At 35.3% G+C, this 25,527-nt stretch overlaps 1 protein-coding gene and 1 long non-coding RNA gene across 7 annotated transcripts; one reads left to right on the forward strand and one right to left on the reverse strand.

The window, feature by feature from the left end:
* The first annotated feature begins 86 nt into the window (after positions 1 to 86).
* On the forward strand, positions 87 to 14,215 carry LOC113717386 (photosystem II stability/assembly factor HCF136, chloroplastic). 6 transcript variants are annotated; one of them, XM_027242210.2, is made up of 9 exons: positions 101 to 538; positions 2,279 to 2,514; positions 6,200 to 6,330; positions 7,871 to 8,003; positions 8,191 to 8,328; positions 10,619 to 10,693; positions 13,156 to 13,271; positions 13,494 to 13,578; positions 13,815 to 14,215. In XM_027242210.2, the coding sequence occupies exons 1-8, from the start codon at positions 184 to 186 to the stop codon at positions 13,558 to 13,560; spliced, it is 1,251 nt and encodes a 416-aa protein (XP_027098011.1). In that variant the 5' UTR covers positions 101 to 183; the 3' UTR covers positions 13,561 to 13,578; positions 13,815 to 14,215. The 6 variants fall into 6 exon arrangements, with proteins under 6 accessions (XP_027098014.1, XP_027098011.1, XP_027098010.1 ...); XM_027242209.2 differs by having other exon boundaries at positions 13,842 to 14,215; XM_027242208.2 differs by having other exon boundaries at positions 13,854 to 14,215.
* A 2,994-nt stretch (positions 14,216 to 17,209) lies between these two features.
* Positions 17,210 to 19,468, reverse strand: LOC140017020 (uncharacterized). The gene is made up of 4 exons (XR_011823310.1): positions 19,332 to 19,468; positions 18,722 to 18,817; positions 18,217 to 18,322; positions 17,210 to 17,513 (listed from the first exon to the last, which is right to left on the reverse strand). It is a non-coding gene; the product is annotated as an uncharacterized lncRNA (long non-coding RNA).
* Positions 19,469 to 25,527: the final 6,059 nt, after the last annotated feature.

A 25,527-nucleotide genomic window follows, 5' to 3' on the forward strand; every position in this document is an offset into this window, starting at 1 on the left:
GCTACAATTATATTTATTGTTTTACACAAGAATATTGATTTTATCCCATCCGTCCGTTCGAGATTTCATTTTCGGCCACGCTTCAAACCTCCCGCGAAGCCGTTAACTAACCAAACTACCCTTCTGGATAAGAGAGAAAAAGAGAAGACTGAAAAACCGATTGCAAGAAAAGAAGAAGAAAAAATGGTGACTCTACAGCTACTTCACAAGCCATCTCTGCATACTCTCTTCTCCATTTCCTCACCACAACACTACCAGCAGCAGCCATCTCCTCTACCTTTTCATCCCCGGCTCTATAATGTCCCCAGAGCTTCAGCATCCTCCTCGCAGAAGGGTCCTTCTACTGGTCGCAGGCAGTTGATTGCTGAAACAGCAGCAGCAGCAGCAGTAACAGCATCTGGTTTTTTGATTGGTGGTGGAAATAAGGCATTTGCAGCAGCTGAAGAAGGCCTTTCGGAATGGGAGAGAGTTTACTTGCCAATCGACCCTGGTGTGGTTCTTTTGGACATTGCTTTCGTCCCTAATGACCCCTCTCACGGTTAGTCTTAGTCCTCTCTCTGTTTTTTTTTTTGAACCCTCAGTTGGTTATTGAATTTGGTAAATCTGTCACTTATATCTTTCCATTAAAATACAAAAACTGTGCTAAGGGACCAATTTTGTTTTTTAGTTGTATGCATTTATTGGGACATGACACTCTCCACGATTAATTAGTACTTTTCCCTATCCATGTCTTTTTAAGTAGGGTTGGAGGCCTTTACCATTGCCAGAACAATTGCTCCATACAATAGGTTTTATTGAATTTGGATGGATGGGATTGAGTGTGGGACATAATTTTCAATGTGACAAAGATTATTGTGTTGTTTCAAGTTATTGTCTTCTGTTGCCATATGCACTACATTGTATGGAGCAATTGGCATTAATAATCGTTGAAGCTCGGATCCATGATAGGGCACGTGGCACCTAAATTTTAATGATATATGCTGCAGATATGCTGAGAAATGGATCCATTCGATTGTTTAGTTGTGCGAGTCTTGTCATGGCACTCGCTTCTCTATAATTGATAATTTAACTTGGAGAAGTCATTGGTTACAATACGTATCATGTCATATGTGATACTAGCACGTCACTTTTAGTTATGACTTGTGTCTTCTGTATACAAGACTAATTAGGTGGCCTGATTTGTTGTTTACTTGTGTGCATTTGTTGGCATTTAAGTGCAACATGTTGTACATGACATGACTCTTGACGCTGGTATATGGTACTTTCTTTTTAATTTATGCCATTCTTTAAAATTTTAGATGATATAGTGAAACGTCTGTGGAGGTATGTGTAATCTTGTGTAATTTTTGAGATTAGGGGCTTATTATGCTTAATCTTAGGAATACTATTTGTCTTAAATATGCTGTTGACACTTGAAAAGATATCTACATTTACAGTGCAAAGTCGGGATATTGATGGTGTAATGTTCCTGAACATTGCTAAAGTAGATAATACGTGATTCATTCAGGAGGTAGGGGAAAACTATATAAGCAAAAGCAAGCAAATTTTTGCCTAAAGCAGATAATACTTCTCTTGTGATTGGTCTATCGGAGCTTGAAAGCAAATTTCTTGTGATTACATAAATGCCACAGAAAAAAGCAACTGAGTAGATGAGAATTAGCATCTGGCTTCCTTTTCAAGCTCTTGCATCTGCTCTCATGCACGGCATACATTTGAACCAGTTTACATGATTTCAGAATACCAGAACTTCAGTCCAAGTACTGACTTTACAAGAACCTATCTGAGGACTTGTTCCTCTTGACTGAAGTGCAAAACTCCACTCTTTAGTTTAAAAGAATTGAAGACATCAGGATTGGAAGAGTGGACAACCACAATCCTGTTTTTTACCTAATCTTTCAACCTAGAATGCCAAATCTTGATATAGCAAGCATCTCCCAAGTCATAGATAGAAAACCTTAATGGGGAACCATATCCCTTCTTCCTCCTAATTTTGCTGATGGAGTGTAAATTCCTCCCTTTCTTAGCCCTATCTCCATTCCATATTCTGTCAAACACTGTTGCTGCTTTTGTGCAGGTATGCTCAGCTAAACTAACTGATGTCCTGTAGGTGGTGACTGACTGAAACCAAAGGAATCCAAACTAAATAGGTTAAAAAGAGCAACAGAAAGCAGAAAGTGTTTTTGTTTCCCGAAATGTAAATTATGATGTTTTGCTATTTTCTTCTGTTCTGTGTATTTGTATCAAGTGAATAAATTTTGGTGGGGAATGGATTTGATAGGTTTCCTACTGGGGACTAGACAAACTATTTTGGAGACAAAAGATGGAGGAAACACATGGGCACCACGTTCCATACCCTCTGCTGAGGAGGAGGATTTCAACTACAGATTTAACTCCATCAGCTTCAAAGGCAACGAAGGTTGGATTGTTGGAAAACCAGCTATCCTGTTGTACACTTCAGATGCTGGAGAAAACTGGAAAAGAATTCCATTGAGTTCTCAACTACCTGGCGATATTGTAAGTATGGAAGCCTCTGCTCAAATGTCCCTCATCATCTTAAGATCTATTATTGACCTTTATGCATTCAAAACCCATGGAACTCTTACATTGGATTAAGGATTTCCAAATAATAGCACTCTGTTAGATTTTTTCCTTCTAATGGTGGTTGCTATAAACTTTGTAAATTTCTTTAGAATTTGCTCAAGGTGAAGTGCCCAACTATTTCTCTATCAGAATATTTGATTTTTATCATTATGTTTGGAAAATTTTGGACCATTGACAGGCTGAAGAGCCATATGTGTTTTTTGTGTAAATTAGGATTTGTTGATAAGCTAGTCAGTAGTCCTAAATTATTATCGTCTTATCTTATGGTCACTGGATTCTCATAAGACAAAGAGAAAATCTTTTTAGTCCTCAAAATATCTAAAGAATAAGTACTAGAGATGGTTGATCCATAGTTTTTCTTTCAGGCCTCTTATTTATTGAGGAAGTGATACAAAGAACAAAGGCTATTAGCTGGACACTGAGCTGCATAATGATTAAGAACCAATTACAAACATGACCAAACTTATTAGGGAACTCTAATAAATCATAGACAATAAAGTTAGTCCCTCAGTCCAAGATAATTTATCAGTTTTCAGGAATCCAACTTTTTTTAACAGTGTTATGTTGACAGTGATAGTTGTTCAAATTCTTCAAACTTTACCCTCTACAAAGACAAGGGACAAGAGTTGGAAAAAGATTTAAATTTATACTTTGACCTTTTATGAGAAGTATGACACTATCAATGGGTGGAATGAGTACTTAAAATGAAGGGAAATAATGCTATTTCTTCCGATATTGAACACCAGGAGGAAGCACATATTCAAGAATTAGAAAGGTTTATCAGTGGTGTGCATAGTTGTATGTCTTACAGGCAAGAGGAGATAAGTTGAAGGACCCTGAAATATTTGATAGTCCAAATCTCCCCTGCTATCTTAAAGTTTGGGAATCTGCTAAGTTTCTGTTCAAACTTGAGGCAGCTAGTGAAGGTAAAACTATCTAGTTAATCAAAGGAATGCCACTGTTGAGTGTTTATGACCCAATACCTCTCTTTTGCAAATGATTTCGTGCTGGCAATTTTGTTAGATCAAATAGTAGTTCTTGCACCACATACTCCTTTTACTATATGCCATATAAATTGTTGAACTGAATCCACAGAACATGAATAAGAATAATGTTTTGGGTTGATGTTGTTTGAAATACTAAACGAAAACTTGATAGGGCTCAGGCTTCTCACAAGTATTTGAAATGTGAAATGGTCTTGGTGGCTTTTAGTTAAATAATTTTAGCATTTTGACCATCATCCTCTAAGTTGCACTTGTTAGATTGCCTTCGATGAATTAAAAGCATGCCAGTGAAGTTATACTTATGAGAGTTGGAATACAGGTTATCGAAACTCTGACAAGGTTAACACGGATCTTTGATAAGTAGGTGATTAATCAATAGTAGGTGGATATATAGTTGCTTCCATGGATCTTTGATAAGTTCATTAATTTAGTCAACTTACGTCTAAATTTTTTAGGTGAGGTTGGTTTTGTGCACATGGGCTATGTAAACCTGGTTACTTTTTTAATAGAATTTTTGACTGGGAGTAAACATTTAATCTTTCTCAGATGAAGGAAGTTGATGTAGTACCTAGAAAACAATAATCAGCTGTCGTCTAATTACTGAAGCAGGATGATGTACACGAGCCAACTGTAAACATGTTCCTTTGGTGGGATAAATTGTGAGAATCTATTACTGAGCTTGAGAAAATTATTGCAGATTAAGTAATAAAAGAGCTGACCTCAAGGCAAGATATTATGGTAGAAGCTAGGACGTTATTGGAATCTCACATAGAAATACATTTGATTCACTACCGGAAGACGGGTTGTAGTCATTATGCGTGGGATACATACACAAGCATATGATCAAATATTTTCTTGCTGTCTTAAGCATTTGACCAAAGGATAAACTTTGCCCTATCCCTGAGCACAAGAAGCCTGCTAGTCCAACCATAGATGCTGATTTTAGCTGAAGTCTAATTCATTGTTTACTCTTTCCCGTTGAAATGGATATCCTTGGCTATGTCAATAATTCTTCTGTTTTGATGTGGAGAAATGGGTCTGCACATCATACCTGGTTGAAGAAGCAACTTCCTCATTTCTGACACCAAACTAGTCCACTCTATGAGAGATCCCACGAGTTGCTTGTATAGCCCTCTGGTGTAATTCATATTACCAGATCCAAGCACCTCAGGCTTTTGCCTCACTTGCCAAATGGATGTCCCCACTTCTGCATGGATACTTAGCATAACACTTTTAACCCATAAAATGCTATTATCCTGATGTGGCATAAATGTGTCTGACAAACCCATTACAACATTAGAACTAGTACATGTAGTATGAAGATTGCTTGGGCACTAAGTTGACCTGGAGATTAAGCAAACTTTAATGAACAATGATACTTCGAGAACAACCCAACAAAAGAATGAAGTATCTTCAAGTACTAAGACAAATTACTAGGATAAACCTTTCCATTAGAATCTTAGAACAGATATAATTTTGGTAATCTAACAAAAACAAAACTAGACGTCACTATACAACTCATCTAAAGGATTTGTAAGGCCAGAAGATTTATCCTCACAGGGAATGCCTTATATACGTTGCATCACATCTTAAGGTATACCAGCTTCGTTTCCCAGGTATATGAAATGGTATTATTGCTCAAATGCTAACTATCAACAGTTATTTGAAACTGCATGCTAGCGTAGTTTAAATCTCTCATGTTTAAATATATTCTAAAAGGGTCTGCTTTCACCCTTAAGTCAGATGCCCTTTCCTAGATTTGTTATTCTGTCCCTTCTCTTTATGATAAAGTTGACTGATCCTGTATACTCAGCATCATCGAGGTAGTGGAACTCGAACTATCAGAGAAGAGGAAAGGCCAAGGTTCTTTGACTCAAAAGCAAAACAATTGTGCTGGGATAATGCAGAGACCGTCCCAGGACGGCATCCTCAGAGATGGCGCAAAGATGCTGCTGGCAACATAGTTTTGAAGCGCTTCCATGGTTGTCAGGGCTGTCTTTGTTTTGAATTTGACCACATACTGCCCTTTTCAAAAGGCGGTCAATCTGTAGTAGAGAATTGTCAAATCCTTCAAACTCGAGTGAACAGATTCAAATCAGATAAGCAAGATCTTAAAAAAAATCAGCTAAAAGGATACTCTTGTGACATCAGTTTTGGTGACAATGAGCTGGACATAATAGAAATGGCTGTTTATGGTGATGTTATTCGGCTGGGAAAGGAATCTCGTTGCAGAACTATCAATGAAATGCCTGACAAGAACAAATCTATGGACCAAATAGCTGCCTGAAAATTGCCTTAGGATGATATCATTTTCCATTTGGCTGATGAATGTCAGTTTTTGAAAACTTTAGGATGACAGTTGTATGGACTCCACCATTAAACTTTGTATTATGCTATTCTTGCACATAATTAAATTTGGTTATTTTGTGTTCTCATCCACTTGATTTATGAAGACAATTAAATGGTAGAAGTAAACTCATCGTCATTTGCACATTAAAGTCCAATATCATCGGTATACTATTGACAAGAGTTTGCATTTCTTACACTACTAGAGTCTTGAGGGATTGCCATCAACAGTCTGTTAAATATGGCAGGTATACATAAAAGCAACAGGAGAAAAGAGTGCAGAAATGGTAACTGACGAAGGTGCAATCTATGTAACATCAAACGGAGGGTACAATTGGCGTGCTGCTGTACAGGAGACTGTTTCAGCTACTCTTAATAGGTGAGCAAGATTTTTTTTTTAAATTTGTCTCTAGTGTCTTTGATGATAAGGTGAGTGGGTCTTATGTTTGAGTACTGTTAGCAACCTACATCATCACGTCGGCTACTTCTTTGCATTTTTGCTGGTGTAACCATATTCTATGACTACCTTATTATATTTTCATATGAAAATTATCTCTTTGGCTTGAGTGCTGTCCTGGACCTTGTATCCTCCCTCTTCAAAATCTCGTGAAGCTATATTTTTATTTTGGTTTATATTGGGATTCTTCTCTTCCTTTACCCTATTTTTGGCATATTGCTGAGTAGTATTTTATTGTTTAAGCATGTGCGTATTTATTGAATCCCATTTTTCCAAGCCAAGTTGCATGATACAATGAATAGGCAATTAATGCATTAGACAAATCTCATAATTTGTAGAACAGTATAACTTCATTCTGCATTACTTAAATTAACTGCCAAATACAACTTCCATATCTACATGAAACCAATAACCTTGCAGAAATATCTAATTTTCCAGCCTGACATAAAATGCTTGTTATTTCAAGCCTAAGTGTTAAAGATCTTCAGAAAACATTCACTTGTCTCAATCCATATTTACAATGAATAGGCAATTAATGCATTAGACAAATCTCATAATTTGTAGAACAGTATAACTTCATTCTGCATTACTTAAATTAACTGCCAAATACAACTTCCATATTTACATGAAACCAATAACCTTGCAGAAATATCTAATTTTCCAGCCTGACATAAAATGCTTGTTATTTCAAGCCTAAGTGTTAAAGATCTTCAGAAAACATTCACTTGTCTCAATCCATATTTACACATTGAAAAGTGTCAAAAATTTTCTACTCATATGGCTTGAAATAATCATTTACCTAACTGACCTCATTTATATACTAGGTAGAAAAGTAAAAGCATACTTTTGAACTGCATTTCTTAGATAGCATGTAATGCAGATTATAAATTTCCATTGGGAGTTAACTAAAGGCCTATTGTAATGTCAAATCAGATACTGTTTTCCTGTTGGGACGCAATAGATAATGCATGTGCACATTTCTAAACTTTGGTTTTCAATGCAAAATCTTCCACGATCTGTAGGGGCAAATTTTAATTCTAAAGGACTTTTTTATGTTCTTAATTGTTGATTCTTAAGGGACAATACATAAGCCTTTAGATCTTGCGCTCTTGGGCCGTTATATAACCATCTCATGTTAAGAGAACTATTTATTGTTTGATTAAAGGTTTCTTATGAACAACAGTCAGAAGGTTTGCATTTTATTATTATTATTATTAGTATTATTATTATTATTGTCTCTTTGACTAGAATGCTATGCTGTACCTAAGGTGCTGTGAAGGAGGCAAAGAATGCTCTCAATTTCACTGAGGAAATGCAGATTAAAAATGTTATGAAGTAGGGCAGGACATTTTATGTTGTTTTCCAGAATTAGTATTTTCGATCTGATCATTGTGAATATAGTGTGACATCGGTTGTTTAGGCCAACAAGTAAGCATGTTTGCCGATCCTATTGCAATTGCAGAACAGTATCCAGTGGTATTAGTGGTGCAAGCTACTATACAGGCACGTTTAGTACGGTGAATCGCTCCCCAGAAGGAAATTATGTTGCTGTTTCAAGCCGTGGCAACTTCTACTTGACTTGGCAACCAGGGCAGGTAATATCAACTTTTCTTTCTTTCTTGGCATCAATTTTCAAATTATGACAGGTTCATCCTTTTGCTTTCTGGCTCTTATCTATGTTTTCTTACGCTTTTCCTTTTGCATTGAAGAATCAATTTTTAACTAAGACGTGACTCTAAGAATACTTTCTCAGATGTTTCTCATATCTATGTGATGCTCCAGCCATATTGGCAGCCACATAACAGGAATATTGCCAGAAGAATACAAAGCATGGGTTGGAGAGCAGATGGTGGACTATGGCTTCTGGTCCGTGGTGGGGGACTTTATCTCAGCAAGGGTACAGGGGTAAGCACATATGAGGTTATCTTCTTTGCACCCATCTGATACGATACATGTTCATATTTATGTTCTTTTCTATACGTGGGATGCAAGATTAATAGATTTAATGTTGATCAATCATTCACCAAAGAACCAAGTTAAGATATCAGCACATATTAATGCCTATGAGCTTGTGGTCTTCCATGAAACTGTACTTGAATACAAAGGCTTCAAAAACCGTATACTATTCTAGGATTTCTTGATGCTTGACAAAAGAACTCTTCTAGTGACAAGTCATTGTTAAACTTAGTCTTATCCTCCACCTAAATTTAAATTTTTTTAATAGAGCAAGTGGGAGGGCTCGAACCTGGGACCTCTCACTCACACTCCCTCCTGCCCGCCCCCCTCCCACCTAAATTTAATTCTTATGAATGCATTTGTACCTTGTCATAACTCGTTAGCTCCTCATGGACCGGAAAATGCTTTTTAGTCGAGTTAAAAACTTATTGTCAATACAAGTATAATATTATATTGCCTTAGGCGTTAATTATTGTGATGACTATATTGTTTAAATTAAAATGGTTGAATCTTTTTTTTCCTCCAAGAAGTGACGTTTACATTTGATCTAAAATAGATCCAATACTTTTGTAGAAATTATTTATTACAAATATTTCTTTTGGAAGGAGACAATGCTATGTAATTTAAAAGGAAATATAGACAAAGAATGAACTATTTAAAATTTAAAGGGGTGCAATGTAGTATAGGAAAGAAATTCTATAAAATTGAGGTGGATTAAATAAGGTGCAAAACTGAAAATATTATTTTATATCAAGGTTATTATGCAATTTTGCAAATGCGCACCCTCAAGTGTGAATAGCTCCGTGCTGCAAATATATGACCCTTCATGGACCATACACAGACTCATACCAAGAGAAGGAAGAGGGAAAAAAAAAAAAACCAAGTTCTTTGTAAACCTCACTGTCAAGCATGTTTGTCAGATTCTTCGAACTGAAATTTCTTTTGGGAGTTGGTTGGCAGTAATGATGAGTCTTTTACTGCTTTAGATTCTCTTTCCCATTTTAAGTTGTGTTTTTCTTGTTGATTTTCTGGACTTCCTTGCTTGATACTTGTGAGGGGGAGTCATCCTTTTATCCAAAAGCAGCTGAAAGGAACATTATATTGGATGGCAATTATTTGGCCAAAAATTATTTGCTTGCATCACAAACACATTTCTCAACACACTTTTTTATCTTCCCAATCATCTTTTTATCTCACATACATCACATAAAAAAAAGTGCTACAATAATTATTCAAAAAAATATTTCAAATAATCTCCTATCCAAACTTCACCAAACACTACACTGTTAATATGCTTAGCATTGAACAACTCAATCTTGTTTGTACGCGTGCCTATTGCTGTCTAAGAAACCAAAAACAAAACTCCTTTAGTGCTTTTTGTCACTAAACACTTTCTTGAACAGACGAATGCTATGGCATGGTGGTGGCGTTTCAGCTCTTTATTCCCTCTCTTTCTCCCCCCTCCTCTCTCTCTCTCTCTCTCTCTCCCCCCCCCCCCCCCACTTCATGCTGAGAGTTTTGGTATCTGGATATGAGCTCATGGTTCTCCCAAATCTTAGGCCCCACTGAAGTAACTCTAAATAGAATTGTATGCTTGCCCTGCACTGTGGAATTGTTGATAAAATTCAATATTCTTGATTCACCTGGTTGCATATCTGTTTTTGCAATTTCATTGGGTTTGCTGTACAGTACAAATGATTTATTTGTTTAAAGTAAGTCCAATTTCGAAAGGACAGTCTACATGCACATTTAAACAAGTAGTTGAATATTCTTGATTCACCAGGTTGCATATCTATTTTTGCAGTTTCATTGAGTTTGTCATACAATACAAATGATTTATTTGTTTAAAGTCCAATTTCGAAAGGACAATCTACATGCACATTTAAACAAGTAGTTGAATGGATTCTTCAAATTAGTACTGTAAACTCCTACAATATAATGTGGAAAACCCTTCCACATGCTAACTTGAATTCTTTTTCTTAAGGTTAAACAGAATACAACAAATTCAATAATTTCAATGAGGAACAATGATTTGGACCATTATAATGCTCTCAATTCAGCCATTTCCAAATGAACTAAGATTCAGTAGTTTAACTAGTGGCATATCCTCATCTTGATACTAAACCATATCTTTCTTAAAATGAACAGACATACTTCTTCTGTAGTACATTGGTCCACTTTTGTGCTTGTTCTTTTTTTCTGTCTCTCCCAGTAATTGTCCTGCTGAACAGATAAGTTGCTCAATGCTTTCCAGATAACTGAGGAGTTTGACGAAATTCCAGTGCAGAGTCGTGGTTTTGGTATTCTTGATGTTGGGTACCGCTCTCAGGTAATATCACCAGGATAGAATGTAGCAACACGGTTGCACATTTACCTCTTTAGGGAGTATTCTAGTTTTATTGATGCGGCTTCAATTGGATGTCGTGTTCTGGGTTTCATATGCTAAGGATGCAAATGGTCTTTGCATAGTAGGGGTGAGATAAGGGGCTGTACAGTCTACTTAACAATTAAAAATCTGTATCATGTTTTGCAGCTCTTAAGTGAAATACAAAAATTTGCGTGGATATAATGCTGGTTTATTTGAGGCTACTTACTTTAGACAGCAGTCATCAAGATATTATGGTGAATAGCAGTTAATTGTTTGTATGACAACCCAGGATGCAATTAGAACCTTCATATGTATGCTTCATGATTGACCAAAGCCTGCCTAGTTGCCTTATTTTTCTTGGTGATTCTCCAGGTATAAGCTCTACTTGGAAGAATTAAAGGAAAATCAACATTGTGATTAAGGAAATAAGATACTGAAGAAAAAGAAATATAAAATTCAGCACTAAAAGTAATTCTATCTTCTTTTGTGATTATAAATGATTTTCATCATAAATAACATTACTTTGTAGATGAGGATTTTTTATCTGGGCTAACTGTTGTTACTGATAATTCAGAACAAACCTTGAGTTTTATAGGTCACTGATAGTTACCAGCTCCAGAGGAAATCTTGGATCCATATACATTATTTTATATTATTTTGTAAAGTTGAATTTATGTGAAACTCGGAATGAAAACATCTTCTCTCTCTCTCTCTCTCTGAAATGATAACCTTTTCTTCTTCTTCTTCTTCTTCTTCTCCTCCTCTCCTCCTCCTCCTCCTCCTCCTCCTTCATCCTCTTATCTATTACTGCTTGTTTTGACCATCACCCTGTTTTGAGATATTTTTGTTCCAGTACTTCATACCATGGTTGACTTTTGAGAGGGGGTAGAGCTTGTCATTATTTTGTTCAAGCAGAATTCTCAAATGTTTTTCTATTTAAGTTTAGATTTGTTTTCCTTGTTGATTGGTTATAGTATTCATCTTTGCTTCCTTTTTCCTCATATTCCTATATCCTTGAGAATTGCCAATGGGTTCATGGAAGTTTGCATGAAGCAAGGATAATAGTAAATGAGTGAAGCAAGAACAATAGTTAATGAGACAGATTGAACAAGACTTGCATGGATAAGTTGGGTCTCTTCCACCTCTTTAACCCGTTTTATATCCTCTTGCAGAAGGTGAAATTTACAATGTGATGGTAATTGGAATGTGTTTTGCCATACGATTAAAAAAAGAGGGTAATAGTGGATCACCCTTTAATTTGCTCCCTGTTGTGTTGGAGGGAGCGACTCTTCATTCCAAATTACCTCAACTGATTGTGGTCAGCGACTCTCAGCAGTTTCACAATGAGGTAATTTGGAATGAAGAAGAGCTCTAGTGCTTACATCATGAAAGTTCTACAAAGCATGATCTACCAATGCCCTGTTTTTGTTTATTACATCGAGAAGCACATCCTAATTACATCAACCATTTAGCTTCAGTTTACGGTAGGTAACAGCCCCTTCTTATCCCAAACTCCTTATTGATCCTGTTGCTAGCTTTTCTTGTCGCTGTAGATCCTTCTGTCTTGTTGGGAAATACAAATTTACAGGACTTCTCATTTCTCTTTTGACAGTCAATCCCTTTATGGATTTCATGTTTAAAGAACTTCTTGTTAGGTAACCATGCTTTCCTTTTTACCCTGATTGGTGAGTGGTTGATGTGGAACTATTTTTAGGGTAAGTTTTGTGGCCAACAATTACAGACTTCAGAACATAGGCCTCAAATGAAATGCTCAGTGAAAGGAAAGATGGGCTGTAATATTATTGTCCAATCTAAATGATAATTTTGAAGATAGCAAAACGGAAGCAAATTCAGTTTGGTAAACTGGAATGGCAACTTGTCATAAAATTCTTTCATTTTGTGTTGCTTCTTTGCGAGCAACTTGCTCATACTGATGCTCGATTCCACTAGCTATTTCATCCAATTTGTTATCGTCAACTTGTAGGCTAATGGAGAAGTTGATTGAGGTTGGCAGTTTGCATGTAAAGAGCCATACAAGTAACGTCAGTAACTGCTAGGGGTGTGGAACACTTTATCTGCTATTCCCTGATGAAAGGGATATCAAGCACTCTAAGATTTTTTGTGTATATCCTGTTATCGGCAACACATACAAGCACATTAACTTTATATCTGAATTGTGGTGATGTTTACTGAGAGGAACTTTGGTACAGACTAATATGCTAAAGGCAACTGTTTCTGCCCTGATTTTATTAAAATCCTCTATGATGTGAAATATTTAGTATGAGTTTTTTGCTTTTTATTTGGTTTGATGTTGTATAAGAAGATGAAAATATGAGCATTTATGTGGACAGCATGTACCCATACTTTTCAAGTCCTCTGTGTGTACAATTTTTATAATCTAAATCATTTCATTGATCTTTTAGGATGAAGCCTGGGCTGCTGGTGGTAGTGGGATTCTGTTGAAGACCACCAACAGTGGGAAGACATGGGTTCGAGACAAAACAGCTGACAACATTGCCGCCAATCTGTATTCAGTAAAGTAAGCTCAGTACCTCTATAAGTCCATTGTTCCCCTATTTGCCTTCGTAATCTGGATCAATCCACATTGAAAACTTTCCTAATCTGAAGCATGGACCTCTTTATGCAACTTACAATCTCTCTCTCTGTCTCCCTCCCTCCCTCTCTCTCTCTCTCTCTCTCTCCAACTGTGCATCTGTTTATCTGCTGGTTTCTTAATGGCAACACATCGTTTTATTTGCAGGTTTATTAATGACAAACAGGGTTTCGTCTTAGGAAATGATGGAGTCTTGCTAAAGTATCTCGGCTAATTCAACCTCCTGAACACGGTGAATTCTTTATACTTCCTTAAGATTTCAGGGTTGCATTGTGATATCTTAGCTGTTATGAAAAGGTGAAAAACACATACAAGTTAGATTTATTACAGTAGAAGGGAAACTAGGAAAAAGTTCACTAAAAAAAAAATTTATTCTGGCAAACATCGTGGCAACTTTGTTGAAAAGTTTTTCGCAGAGCACCAATCCTTTGATCTTAAGGATTGAGTTAATGCTTGTCAATGTTTCAGCAAAATGGATGATTGAAGCATGTGCAGATTGCCTTGCAGGAATTTTAAATGCTTGCTTTTCTGCAATGCGGAAGTGGGGTTGAGGCTGGGTATCTCCACAAGTGACTACAAAAGTACATACTTCAAATTCATTGATATGTATTTGTGATTTCAAAGAAACGCTTATCATATGGCACTACATTTTTGTCCTTTGAGTTTTACCTGCAAAAGAAGAGTCCTCATTATGCTGAAGGTTCTTTTTCCTTCTCCTGATCAAGAGTTTAGACGTAGGGTAATATAGCTTGCTATCCAGATGAACCAACAGCCTCTTTCTTTGTAGAAATTGATCCAAGATATTGTGCTCCATGTTCCCAAAAAAGGGTATCTGATTAAAGCTTAGAGCTCAGATATTGCAGATGCCACCCATTGCTTACTGTATGAAGGAAATAGACCTCAAAAAGAAAGGATTTTTGTCATTCATGCAAAAGAAAATAATCCAGGTATCAAGTCAAGAGCACGACATTCGCCTTTTTTTTCCCTCTCTAAAAGCGAAATGGATTCTAGGAGGACTAGGGATCAGGTATTTCATGTTAGAAGATTCATATTAGGAGAAGAGAAGACTTAAAGGAAGAGGAAAAGGATGTCAAGGAAACAAAAGTAAATGTTTCTTTAGAAGAAATCACCAAATCGTATCTTTCTTACAAATTTTTCTAAAATCAACAAAAATACAACATAGGAATGACATCTACTGAGTTGTCCTTTTCATAAAAGTTAATATATCATATACATGATTATCCTTGGTCCTAATTAACAATCTGTATTTCATGTAGTTGAGCATGGTTTGGGCTAATTAACACATATGCTTTTGGATATTGATCTTACTTTCAAAGATGGATCTTATACCTTAATGGATTTATTTGTTAAGAGATTGTCAATCACTGAAAGCTTCCTTTGCTGGTTTTGTACAATTAGAAGACAAAAAAGCTATCTTTTTTTTTTAAATAGGATTGTGTCTTGTTGCAACAGGTGCCTGTAAGATTCAGTGTTACAGCATCTGGGATGTAAGATTGGTCCTTTGTTTAAATATTATTTATTGTTAAAGTCCCTAAATCTTTGATATCTCTATTTTGACCCTCTGGATATTCTTCTTTTGATTTTGATCATCCCTCAAAGATTTCATGAGATTTTGATAGTCCGATAGAAAAAATCTGCGAATTCAACACTTGAGTGACCATTTTGACTAAAGAAAAATTTAGTAACACCATTGCAATAAATTTTAAATACTTTAGTGACTATTTAGATCATTTGCTCATACATAAATAAAAAAAAAAAAATTTTATTCATTAGCATGTCCAATAGAGGCGGCATAATTGTGGTGTCGTTATCCAACACAATTACAACACCACAAGTAGCATCTACTTTATTTTTAGTGAAAAATGCTCCTCTTTGCTTAATAGTCACTGAATTGCTTTGATGTGGCTAGTGGTGTTCCTGCTAAGAATGCCTTGAATATTGTAAGGGCTTGTTTAGGCTTATGTAGAGGCACCTCGATCATGACCAGCACCGTTAAGTGCAACAAAGGTTAGCCCTTCATATTGCTGAGTCCATCCTCCCACCTGTTTGAAAAATGGCAAGATTATAAAAAATTAAACCTCACAATTTATGCAACTTTTACTTGAGACTTCACAGCTTAATTTCAACTTTTTTTTCTTTTAATTTTAACCACTAATTGGCAACTTTGCAACCTTTTAATCGCATAACATCGATTTGCAACTTGAATCTCACTTGTCACTAGAGCAAAATTTATATTTTTGTTGAAATATTAGGATTTATAACGAGTTCTTAATGCATTTTTAAATGCAAATTTCAAATTCTATGTGTATAACATTATTTGCCAATTTGAAGTTCTTTTGTAGCCTTTTTTTCTAAGTACTTATAAAAGGAATGTTTCAGAAATGGCCTAGATATAATTATGACATTTACGTTTTTAGACTGAAAAAGCGATTTAGGATTTCTATGTTTGTTCCCATAAAAAAGGATTGCAACATAATTTAATGTCCAATATAAGAAATAAGTAAAATGAAATTATAAGCTATAAAGCAATGTTTGTAGCCCCAGGATTCTCACAAAGATTTGGATTTGATTATGATGAAAACTATTCACCTGTAGTGGATGTGATTACATTTAGATATCTTGTGAGTGACTACATATGTGTCTAATGGACGTAATCACTATGTATTTATATGAGAATCTTGATAATGATATTACATGAAAATTCCTGAAGAATTCAACATGCCTAAAGTATATAAATCAAATCCTAAAGATATTTATTCTGTTAAATTGCAAAAGTTAATGTATGAGTTCAAGTAATCTAGATGTATACAGTATAACCATCTCAATGAATGCTTGATTAAAGAAAGTTATACTAATGACCCAATATGCCCATACATTTTTATAAAGAAAAAATGGGTCAAACTTTATAATTATTACAGTATATATTGATGATTTTAATTTGATTAGAACTCTTGAAGAGTTCCAAAAGTTGTTGAATAGTTGAAGATAGAATTTGAGATCATGGATTTTGGAAAAATAAAATTTTGTCTTAATTTATAAATTGAGCATCTGGAAGATGATTTTTATTATCATAGTACTTATACTCAAAAGGTATTGAAATGGTTTTATATACGTAAAACACATCTATTAATTACCCCAATGGTCCTCATGTCAATTGATCCCAATAAAAATTCTTTCAGACCATGAGAGATAAATGAAGAGATACTTGATCCTAAAGTACCATATCTCAGTACAATTAATGCACTAATATATCTTGCTAATTGTACAAGATTGGATATATCATTTGCAGTGAATTTATTAACAAAATTTTTAGTTCTTTTCCTACAAGACGACATTGGAATGGTATCAAACAAATTTTTCGCTATTTCGATGGAGTAATTGATCTTGACTTATTTTATTCATATAATTCGCTATTTCCTTGTCTCTATTATACTTGACTTACAATATAGACAATAAAAGTAGACAATTGTTGTTTATATGCCTTCTATTTATAAACAATACAAGATCAAACGTATATGAACTCTATTATACATGAATTTAGTATTTCATATAATTCGCTATATGAACTCTATTCAATACAATATAATTCGCTATTTCCTTGTCTCTACGAGGTGAGATGGTCCTTTGTTTTAATATTATTTATTGTTAAAGTCCCTATTTCTCTGATGTTTCTATTTTGACCCTCAAGATTTCTTCTTTTAATTTTAATCACCCCTCACAGATTTTTCATGAGATTTTGATGGCGTGATAAAAAATGTACGTATTCAACACTTGAGTGACCATTTTGGCTAAAGAAAAGTTTCGTGGCACTATTGCAAGGAATTTAAATACTTTAATGACTATTTACACACAGAAATTATTCATTAGCATCCAATAGAGGTGGAATAATTATTGTTTCCAACACAATTACAACACCACAAGCATCATCTGCGCTGCACTACTTTATTCATAGTGAAACATGCACCCTCTGCGCTGTATTAGACATTAATGGTCACTGAATTGTTTAGACGTGGCTAGTGGTGTGCCTGCTAAGAAGGCCTTGAATATTGTGAGGGCATGTTTAGGCTTGTGTAGAGGCACTTCATGACCTGCAGCGTTAACTGCAACAAAGGTTAGCCCTTCATATTGCTGAGTCCATCCTCCCACCTGTTTGAAAAATGGCAAGATTATCAAAACCAAGCCTCACAATTTATGCAACTTTTAACTTGAGACTTCACAGCTTAATTTCAACTTTTATCTTTTAACTCTTAACTAATAATTGGCAACTTTGCAAGCTTTTAATTGCACAACATCAATTTGCAACTTGAATTTCACCTGTCACTGGAGCAAAATTTATATAGTTGTTGAAATATTAGGATTTATAACGAGTTCTTAATACATTTTTAAAATGCAAATTTCAAATTCCATGTGTGTAACATTATTTGCCAAGCTGAAGTTCTTTTCTAGTTTTTTATTTTTAAGTATTTTTTAGAAATGTGACTAGATATAATTGTGACATTTATGTTTTTAGACGGAAAAAGCGATTTAGGGTTTCTATGTTAGTTCCCAAAGAAAAGGATTGCAACATAATTTTCTATCCAATATTCTTCTGTAACGTACTAAAATGACATTCAACTGGGCTAGAATATAGTTTGGAATGCTTGAAACTTATGTCAAGGACTGCAATTTTTTTTTTTTTTTTGGGTCAAGATCAAGGATAGCTACTTAACTGTAAAAAAAAAAAAAAAAGATAAGGCTGCAAAGTGCCATTGTTATCTTCTTTTGGGAAAGTAGGCACCAAATATTAAAGACAGTTGTATATTTAAAGAAAACAAAGATTTATACAGCATTGGAAATAGATATAGTGTACCTGGCCATCTTCATACCAAGGTAGGTATGAACCTACAGTTGGAAGATTAAGAGCTCGCAGGCTATATCGAGTGGATGTAATAGGGATCACAGCATCAGTATTTCCACTGCAACCATAAAAAATTTATCATAAAAATTAGGAAAAATTAGGCAGATAATTTCATGTATCATCTCTTAATTCAATTGATTTTATTGAATTAATTAGCCCTTGCTAAGAATTTTCCATTGTCAAGAAGAAAAACATTTTTTCCGTGGTGATTTTTTGAAATAAATAGGAAATAAACAAAGTACCACCAGGATTAACAAACAATGGCTTGAATCTGGAAAACAGTCATTTTGCTACCATATCATTTGATACAGATTTGAAAATCTTTAAACTTTAAACCTTGTTATACTCCCCTAAGCGTGCAGTTGATAGGAAAAGAAATTTAAAATGGGAGAAGAAAATACAATATGAATTTAATTAGAAAACAGATAGCATTATATAAGCATATATGAAGGTGAACCTGTAAATCCAAATGCGAATTCCAGAAGTTGTGAGTTCTTTTATGGTGTTTAAGAGAGATCTGGCGGAATCCTTCCAAGCATAATGCACGGTCAGGCTGAAAAGAAAACCAAGAATTCGAAATTTCTCAAGTTAATTAGTTGAAATATTTTTCAATAAAATCTATTGTAAACAATGCCAAATAGGGGGGAAAAAGCATCTACATCAACTTTATGAAAATAGTGTTTGATGAAAAAGGAAAATTCATTATTTTCCCCAACTCAACAACCCACGACTATATATTTTGGAACTCATTATCTCTCCCCTACTTCTATTCATTTCTCATTTGGATTAGTTTTTTCACAGTATCAGTATAAATATATTTTTACAATAGCAAAATTAAATGTGTGATAGATAATATTCATTCGAATTTAAATGTCTTTTTTTTTCTTTTTTCTTTTTTTGCAATGGGGCGTGCATCAAGGTTACAAGCAAAACTCTTTTTTTTTTTTTTTACACTGACAGTATAGGAAACATTAATCAATTTTCCTTTCTTCCTAAATACATCAGAACTTTCATTGGTAAAACTAAAAATATATTTTATCCCACTGGGCAAGATGAAGTTAAAGTACCCGCAAGTTTCCCATTTTACTGGTGATCCTCTTACATGAAGAGCTTGTTGAACCTCAGGGAGATTGAAGTAAATAATTGAATGTGCCTCTGTACATGGATCGTAGCTTTGGCTCCTCAAGAGTGTCTATACATCAAATGATATCCATAATTAAAAGATTTTCAGAATCATAAGTTTCTCCAAGTATAAATGCAACAACAAAGAAAACAGAACAAGATATCTCTACGGAAAAAGTAAAACAAGCTAGAATTCATGTAACAAAATAAATTTATACGCAACTCAAGAAACTAAAAATTTTTGAACCGGAGAACATTTTTTAAAATGCGACACACATAACAAGGTTTCTTCTTATATTTTTAATTGGAAGGAATTCTCAAGAAATTAAAGATAAAAAATTGATGTAATAGAGTATGCTTTTCCCCAAATAGAATGGCAAATGACGATAACTAAACAAGATTGGTTTATCTGCCTAGGAACTAGTTAATTAAGGTTACTTTATTGTAATTAACGAAGAAAGCAAAGAGAAATATAGGTTTTTATGAAGCTGGAGGACTCGGTGACAGCAAAATTTCAAGCTACTACCATAAATTTCTGTTCCCTTTTTTTTTTGAAGCAGATGGGGTGGGAATTGAAAGTCCCATATATTTCAAGGAGAGAGAGAGAGAACTAGATATAGTAATTTAATTTTGGTTAATCTAACGGATGTATAATTGGATATTCATTAGGATGGGATTTAGACATAAACTTTTTGAAAAAAAAATTGAAGTTAAATCGGAAAAATGCCTAAGTAAAAGAGGAGCAATAAAAGTGAACTAAAATGGTAAGTTGAATGTAATTTTTATGTGCTAACAAGGGTCAGGAAAATCAAATTAATTTCTTTACGACGTCAATTTACTATTTGTAGACACCAAATTTTTGGTGTAATTTCATTTACTGTTTATTTTTAGTAATTTTTGGTGTAATTTCATTTACTGTTTATTTTTAGTTTTTTATTTGTCGTGTTAGTTTTATTCGATTTTTAGTTTTTAGTTTATAGTTTTATTTTTATTTTTAAGTTTTTAGCATAGAATTTCTTGGAAAAAGAAAAAAAAGAGAAAAAGGAAAAATGAATAAAAAAAGAGAAAAAGGAAAATCATGAAAAAATGAAAAAATAGAGAAAAAAGGAAAAGAAAAAATAGCAATTTTGTTTTATTTGGTTTTATTTATCTATTTTAGTCATTGGATTTTATATTTTGTTGTTTCTAGTTTATTTGTTTTATCCAAGGTTAATTAAATTATTTTATTATCCATTTTTAACTATTTAAAAAAAAAAAAAAAAACTGCCGTAGCATGCAAGCTGCAATTTTTTGCAGCTTGCAAAAGAAGGGCTCGAGCAGCCCTTGGCTGCAAATAGAGTAGAAATTGTTTGAGGGTTTAGGGGAGGCTCCCATATAAATAGCAATCGGTTTTTGACAGCCGCAACTGGGGGGGGGGGGGCAAAAACAAAAGAGAGGAAGCTACGTAGAGGGAGAGTTGGGTTTTGACAAAGGGCAGAGGAGGAAAGGATACGGCTGGGTTGTAGAGGAGGATCGAAGAGGAACAACGGCGAGGGAAACAGAAAACTCTAGAGGTTCTGGCGACTGGAGTTGGAGAAAGAATCAGAGGAAGGCGTGACGGCTAAGGCTGGAGAGGAAAAGTGAGTGACGGCTGGGGGCCAGACAAGAAAAACTGAGGGAGAGCGAGGTTTTAGAACGATCGGAGGAAACAGAAACAAACAAGACAGAAGCAAAAGAGAGAACGAGAGAGAGAGCTGGGAGGAGGACTTCGGCTGGGCAGTAGGAATCTGAAAGAGGAAAAGAAAAAGGATTAACGGCGAGGGTTCTGGGCAGAAAAGAAAAGGAAACTGAAGGAAGAGAGCCCAGAAGCAGGAAAGATAGCATCTTTGGGTTCAACAAAGGCCCTTTTGTCGATCATTTCAGCCCTTGTTCGGCACTTGAAAGGGATAAAGGTACCATTTTTCTTTCTCTTACATGTTCTTAGCTGTTTAACTTATGAAGTACCGAAGTTCCCTTCCCTTTATACTTGTTTCTGTGATAATCTGGTTAGGAGGAAAGGGTAGGGGTTCTGATGAGGTGAACTAGTTTTTGTTGAGGTAGAAACTTAGATCATATATGGGTTTGTTTTCAGATCATCTTGATTAAGATTCGTGGTTACAGAAAGATCACAGTTTTGATGGTTTGTTCACGGCTGTTGTGTATGTTGTTTGTCGATGTTAGTTTCTTAGCAATGACAAGTATAAAGTGTGTATATCTTGCTAGTTTGGAATTGATTTGCATCATGGGAGTGTTTGGTAATGGAACCCGTAAGTGAAAATGAATACACCAAGCGGTAAAACAAATTTCCAGATTGGCAAATTTCTGTGTTTTGATCTTTTTGTGCTTAAATTCCAGTTTTTATGTTCAAAAAAACTTCTTGCTGATGCCATGGCTTAGATTCAGCGTATGTTGGTTGAGGTTTAAGAGCACAACAGTTGCTGCAACGAGCATGAAGCTCTCGGCTCGTTGCAGCCGTGCGTGCGGACAGTTTGTGTGTCTTTCGGGTTTGCTGAAATGGCTGCTCAATAAGTAGCATGTTTGACCTGGTGTTGAAAGGAAGAAATTAGATAAGTAGTGTTTGAGTTTGCATGCCTAGGGTCTAAAACACATGAATCATGATCGAACACCTTGCTGAAATGCAAACAAGCTCGCTGCCTATTCTTTCTTTGTTGCTGTCCACTTGCTGCGATAATGTTGTTCCGTGCCTTTTGTTGCATTGTAAAGCAAGTAGATCAGGTGGTGGTTTGTTGTCTTGTGCGAATTACATTCAATTTAGGCTGTCAAATGTGTAGAGTTTGTTTGAGTTCTCACACACGAATATATCTATGCTGAAATTTTAAAAATAAAAGCTGCTGCACTTTTCTTGTTGTTTCCTCTCTGCTCACCGAGTTTTGTACATAAAGTGCTGTTTAATCTTATGTTGAAGGAAGAAAATGAAATGTTTTGGTGTTGAATCTGCAGTCTTTGAATCCAAGGAAACATAAACTAGCTTGAATGTTGGCCAAGTAAGATAGATCTCCCTAAAAATCCTGAATAGTAGGAGAGTTTTGTTTTGTTTATTGAATGAAGCTAAGGTCGGCAGTTTGCTTTTAATTCCAAATTTCTTTCCTTCCTTTGTATACATGAAATGGCATCTTGAGATTGAGTTTACGACATTTTAGTGGGTGCTAGGAGGTTGGATCCTTTTCTTTGTTAAGTTTTTTGTTTGCCGCATAAGGTTGCTCAAGTTTCCAAAGCTTGGGTCAGCTGTCAAAAATCTCCTCTTGTTGCAGAAATGTTTTGTAAGTTTTGCATGAACTTGTTTGAGTTGTTCAAATTTGCATGTCTGCTGTCCGACTTTTGGTGCCTAAATCTACAAGTTTTCATGATGCAAAGTGAGAGGATTGTGTGATTGTTTGCTTGGATTTAATGTTTGAAAGCTGATTTTGGTGAAGTGAGGATTGCAGAAGCTTTGTCTAAATGAAGTTGCAGAAACTTAATTCTTTTTTCTCGTGTGCATGCATGGAGAGTCAACAGAAATATTTGCATTCCAACCCCTCAAGTCCCCTTTGACTCACTATGGCCCAAATAGTTGGAATATCAATCAATTGGGTCCCTGTGACTTTTGCAGCAATGCATTATGACCCAATTACATTCCATTTTCTTGCAATTAGGTTCTAAGGTGGATGCAAGTTGAGTCGTTATTTGACTTTTTATTATCTTTTGAAGCTTTTAAATGTTTCAATGGGCTTTGTTTGTTTGATTAATGGTTGCTTTTGGGATCCTAAAATGCAAGTGAAACCACTCATGGACCTTTCTTTGCCCCTGGACCCTTGAAGTTCCTTAAAGTGTTTGATTTGGCTTGAATGTTTGATTAGCGTTCACAATGGAGCCTTTGGCCGCATTAATGTTTCAATTCATTTTGCTTGTTTGTCTTCATTGGTTACCATGTTTTGTATAGGCGGTACTTAATACAAGAGTTTAAGAACTTCGTGTCCAAATGAGCTTGTGTTCGCCTATCTTCTTGAATTTTCTGAAATAAATTGACTTTGGCCTTTTCTTGCTCTTGGACTTGCAAAGTTTCTAAAATGTTTCAATTGGCTTTGAATAGTTGATTAATGCTTGCAATTGGGTCTTTGGTGAATCCCTTTATTGGAAACTATGTATTATTTGATTCCATTTAAATTACAATTAGGAGAGATTTGGTGACTTTGTTATACTTTACTATTTGAGGTACCTTGACCTTTTTATTGTTTTGAAGCCATTTTTCTTTCATTTGGACACCATTCAAAGGGGCGGTATAATTTCTTTTATCCCTTTTGTTTCTCTCCTATGTGACCCAACGTGTTAAGTGAATTGCATGCCTACTTTGCTTTCCTAGCTTTTCTTTAATTCCTTTTACTTATGTCATTTACTTTTTGTTTTCATTAAGTTATTCTTTTAATGGGGTATGTGTACACCTCTTGACTTGTAATAGATAGGGCTGTGGCGAGCAATTTGGTCCATTTTCCCTTTCCCCTTTTGTTTTAGTTAGTGAATGTAATAGGTTCATTAGCTTGGTTGCATGCCTACGTGTTAAGTGTTAATTTGCGTTGTTAGGGCCTTGCATCTAGTCGAGCATGCTAAATGTTATGTGCTATGTGTTTATGAGTGTTTGGCATGTCTACTCGCTTTTCATAGCCATGAATGAATGTGATGGATGAATGTACGTTTCCGCTAGTCCAACGCTAGTCGGAATTCATAGAATGGGCTAGTCCAACGCTAGACCCTTAGGGATTTCCCCTCGTTAGTACATGTTTGCATGTTCATTACATGCCATGCATTCTTTTTAGTTTTATCATTTTGCATGCCCCTCGAACCCCTTTTCCCTCCATTTTAGGATTTTTGCATTTCATGCTAGTTATAGGGTTCATTTGCTTGAGAGTCCCCTTAAATATGGGATATAGACGAGTGTGGCTTTTTCTAAACCTTAGCACGCTTGTATTCCCTCTATAAAAGGGCAAATTGAGTCACGATCTAGGTTTTTCCGTACCCAATGTGCATGAATTCCCTAAACTCATGCATTTTTAAACCCACTCTACCATTTTATACCCTCATCACACTTTCATTTTTCCTCCCATTTTGCACACGTGCACCTTTATGTTTCTTCACTTGCACACGAACACTTTTATCATCACTTGCACACATGCACTTCATATTATCATTTCACATACCGTACCTTGCCCACTCACGTGCACATTTTCATTTACATATTTATTGTTTTTTATACTTTTTCAAACTCATGTCCTCACATTGCATACATGCATTCCATTCATTTGCATCCCACTCGCATTATTCGTGACTTCTTCAAAGGATCGTCATTGGGTTTCACAATTAATGTGATTGGCACCACTCAACCTTTGAAGAGAAATTTCTCCCAATACCCCTAGGTCTAGGGTTTGCATTCATGTAGTGCATCCAAATGTAATAAATTCTTTGGTTAAAACAAGAAAATCTTTGATTAAATCATGCAACTAGCCTTGGCTAGGTTAAAGGGGTGCCTTGAATTTTATCCTTGCCTTCCCCTTTGTCAAATGTGACTCCCGAACCTTTTTCTTTGGTTTACGTGGATTAGGAGTCGTTTAAAAGGGGTTTCTTACTACTTTTTCCTATTTTTCTTTAAAAATTCATTTTTAGGTGACTTGGTACACCTTAACTTATTACCAAGTGGCGACTCCGATTTTGATTTCAAAAACCCTTTTTAAACTATATTTTGGGTCAAATCGTCGCATTCTCAAAACCCCATTTAGACCCATTTTTCTTTTAAATCACAATTCATTTTCCAAATACATTTTTTAAACCATTTATTTATTTATCAAAAAATGGGGCGCGACAGTTGGCGACTCCACTGGGGACATTCGAGAGTCCGAGCAAATTTGATTTAATCAACCTTTTTCTTCTTTTAATCTTTTCATATATCACATTTGGGTGTTTAGGATTGCATTTTTCCCTTTTTAGGATTTTTGCATTTCACGCGTATCCAACTACTCCCTCGCTCGCGAATGTATGTTTGGTTGATTGGATGTATGTTTACTTGCTTATCTCGCGCTTGCACTGCATTTGGGTGGGGGACATCACCTTAGAGCCTCACGTTGGTTCTTGATC

Source organism: Coffea arabica, chromosome 11c, assembly GCF_036785885.1.
Source record: "Coffea arabica cultivar ET-39 chromosome 11c, Coffea Arabica ET-39 HiFi, whole genome shotgun sequence".
Classification (NCBI taxonomy): domain Eukaryota; kingdom Viridiplantae; phylum Streptophyta; class Magnoliopsida; order Gentianales; family Rubiaceae; genus Coffea; species Coffea arabica.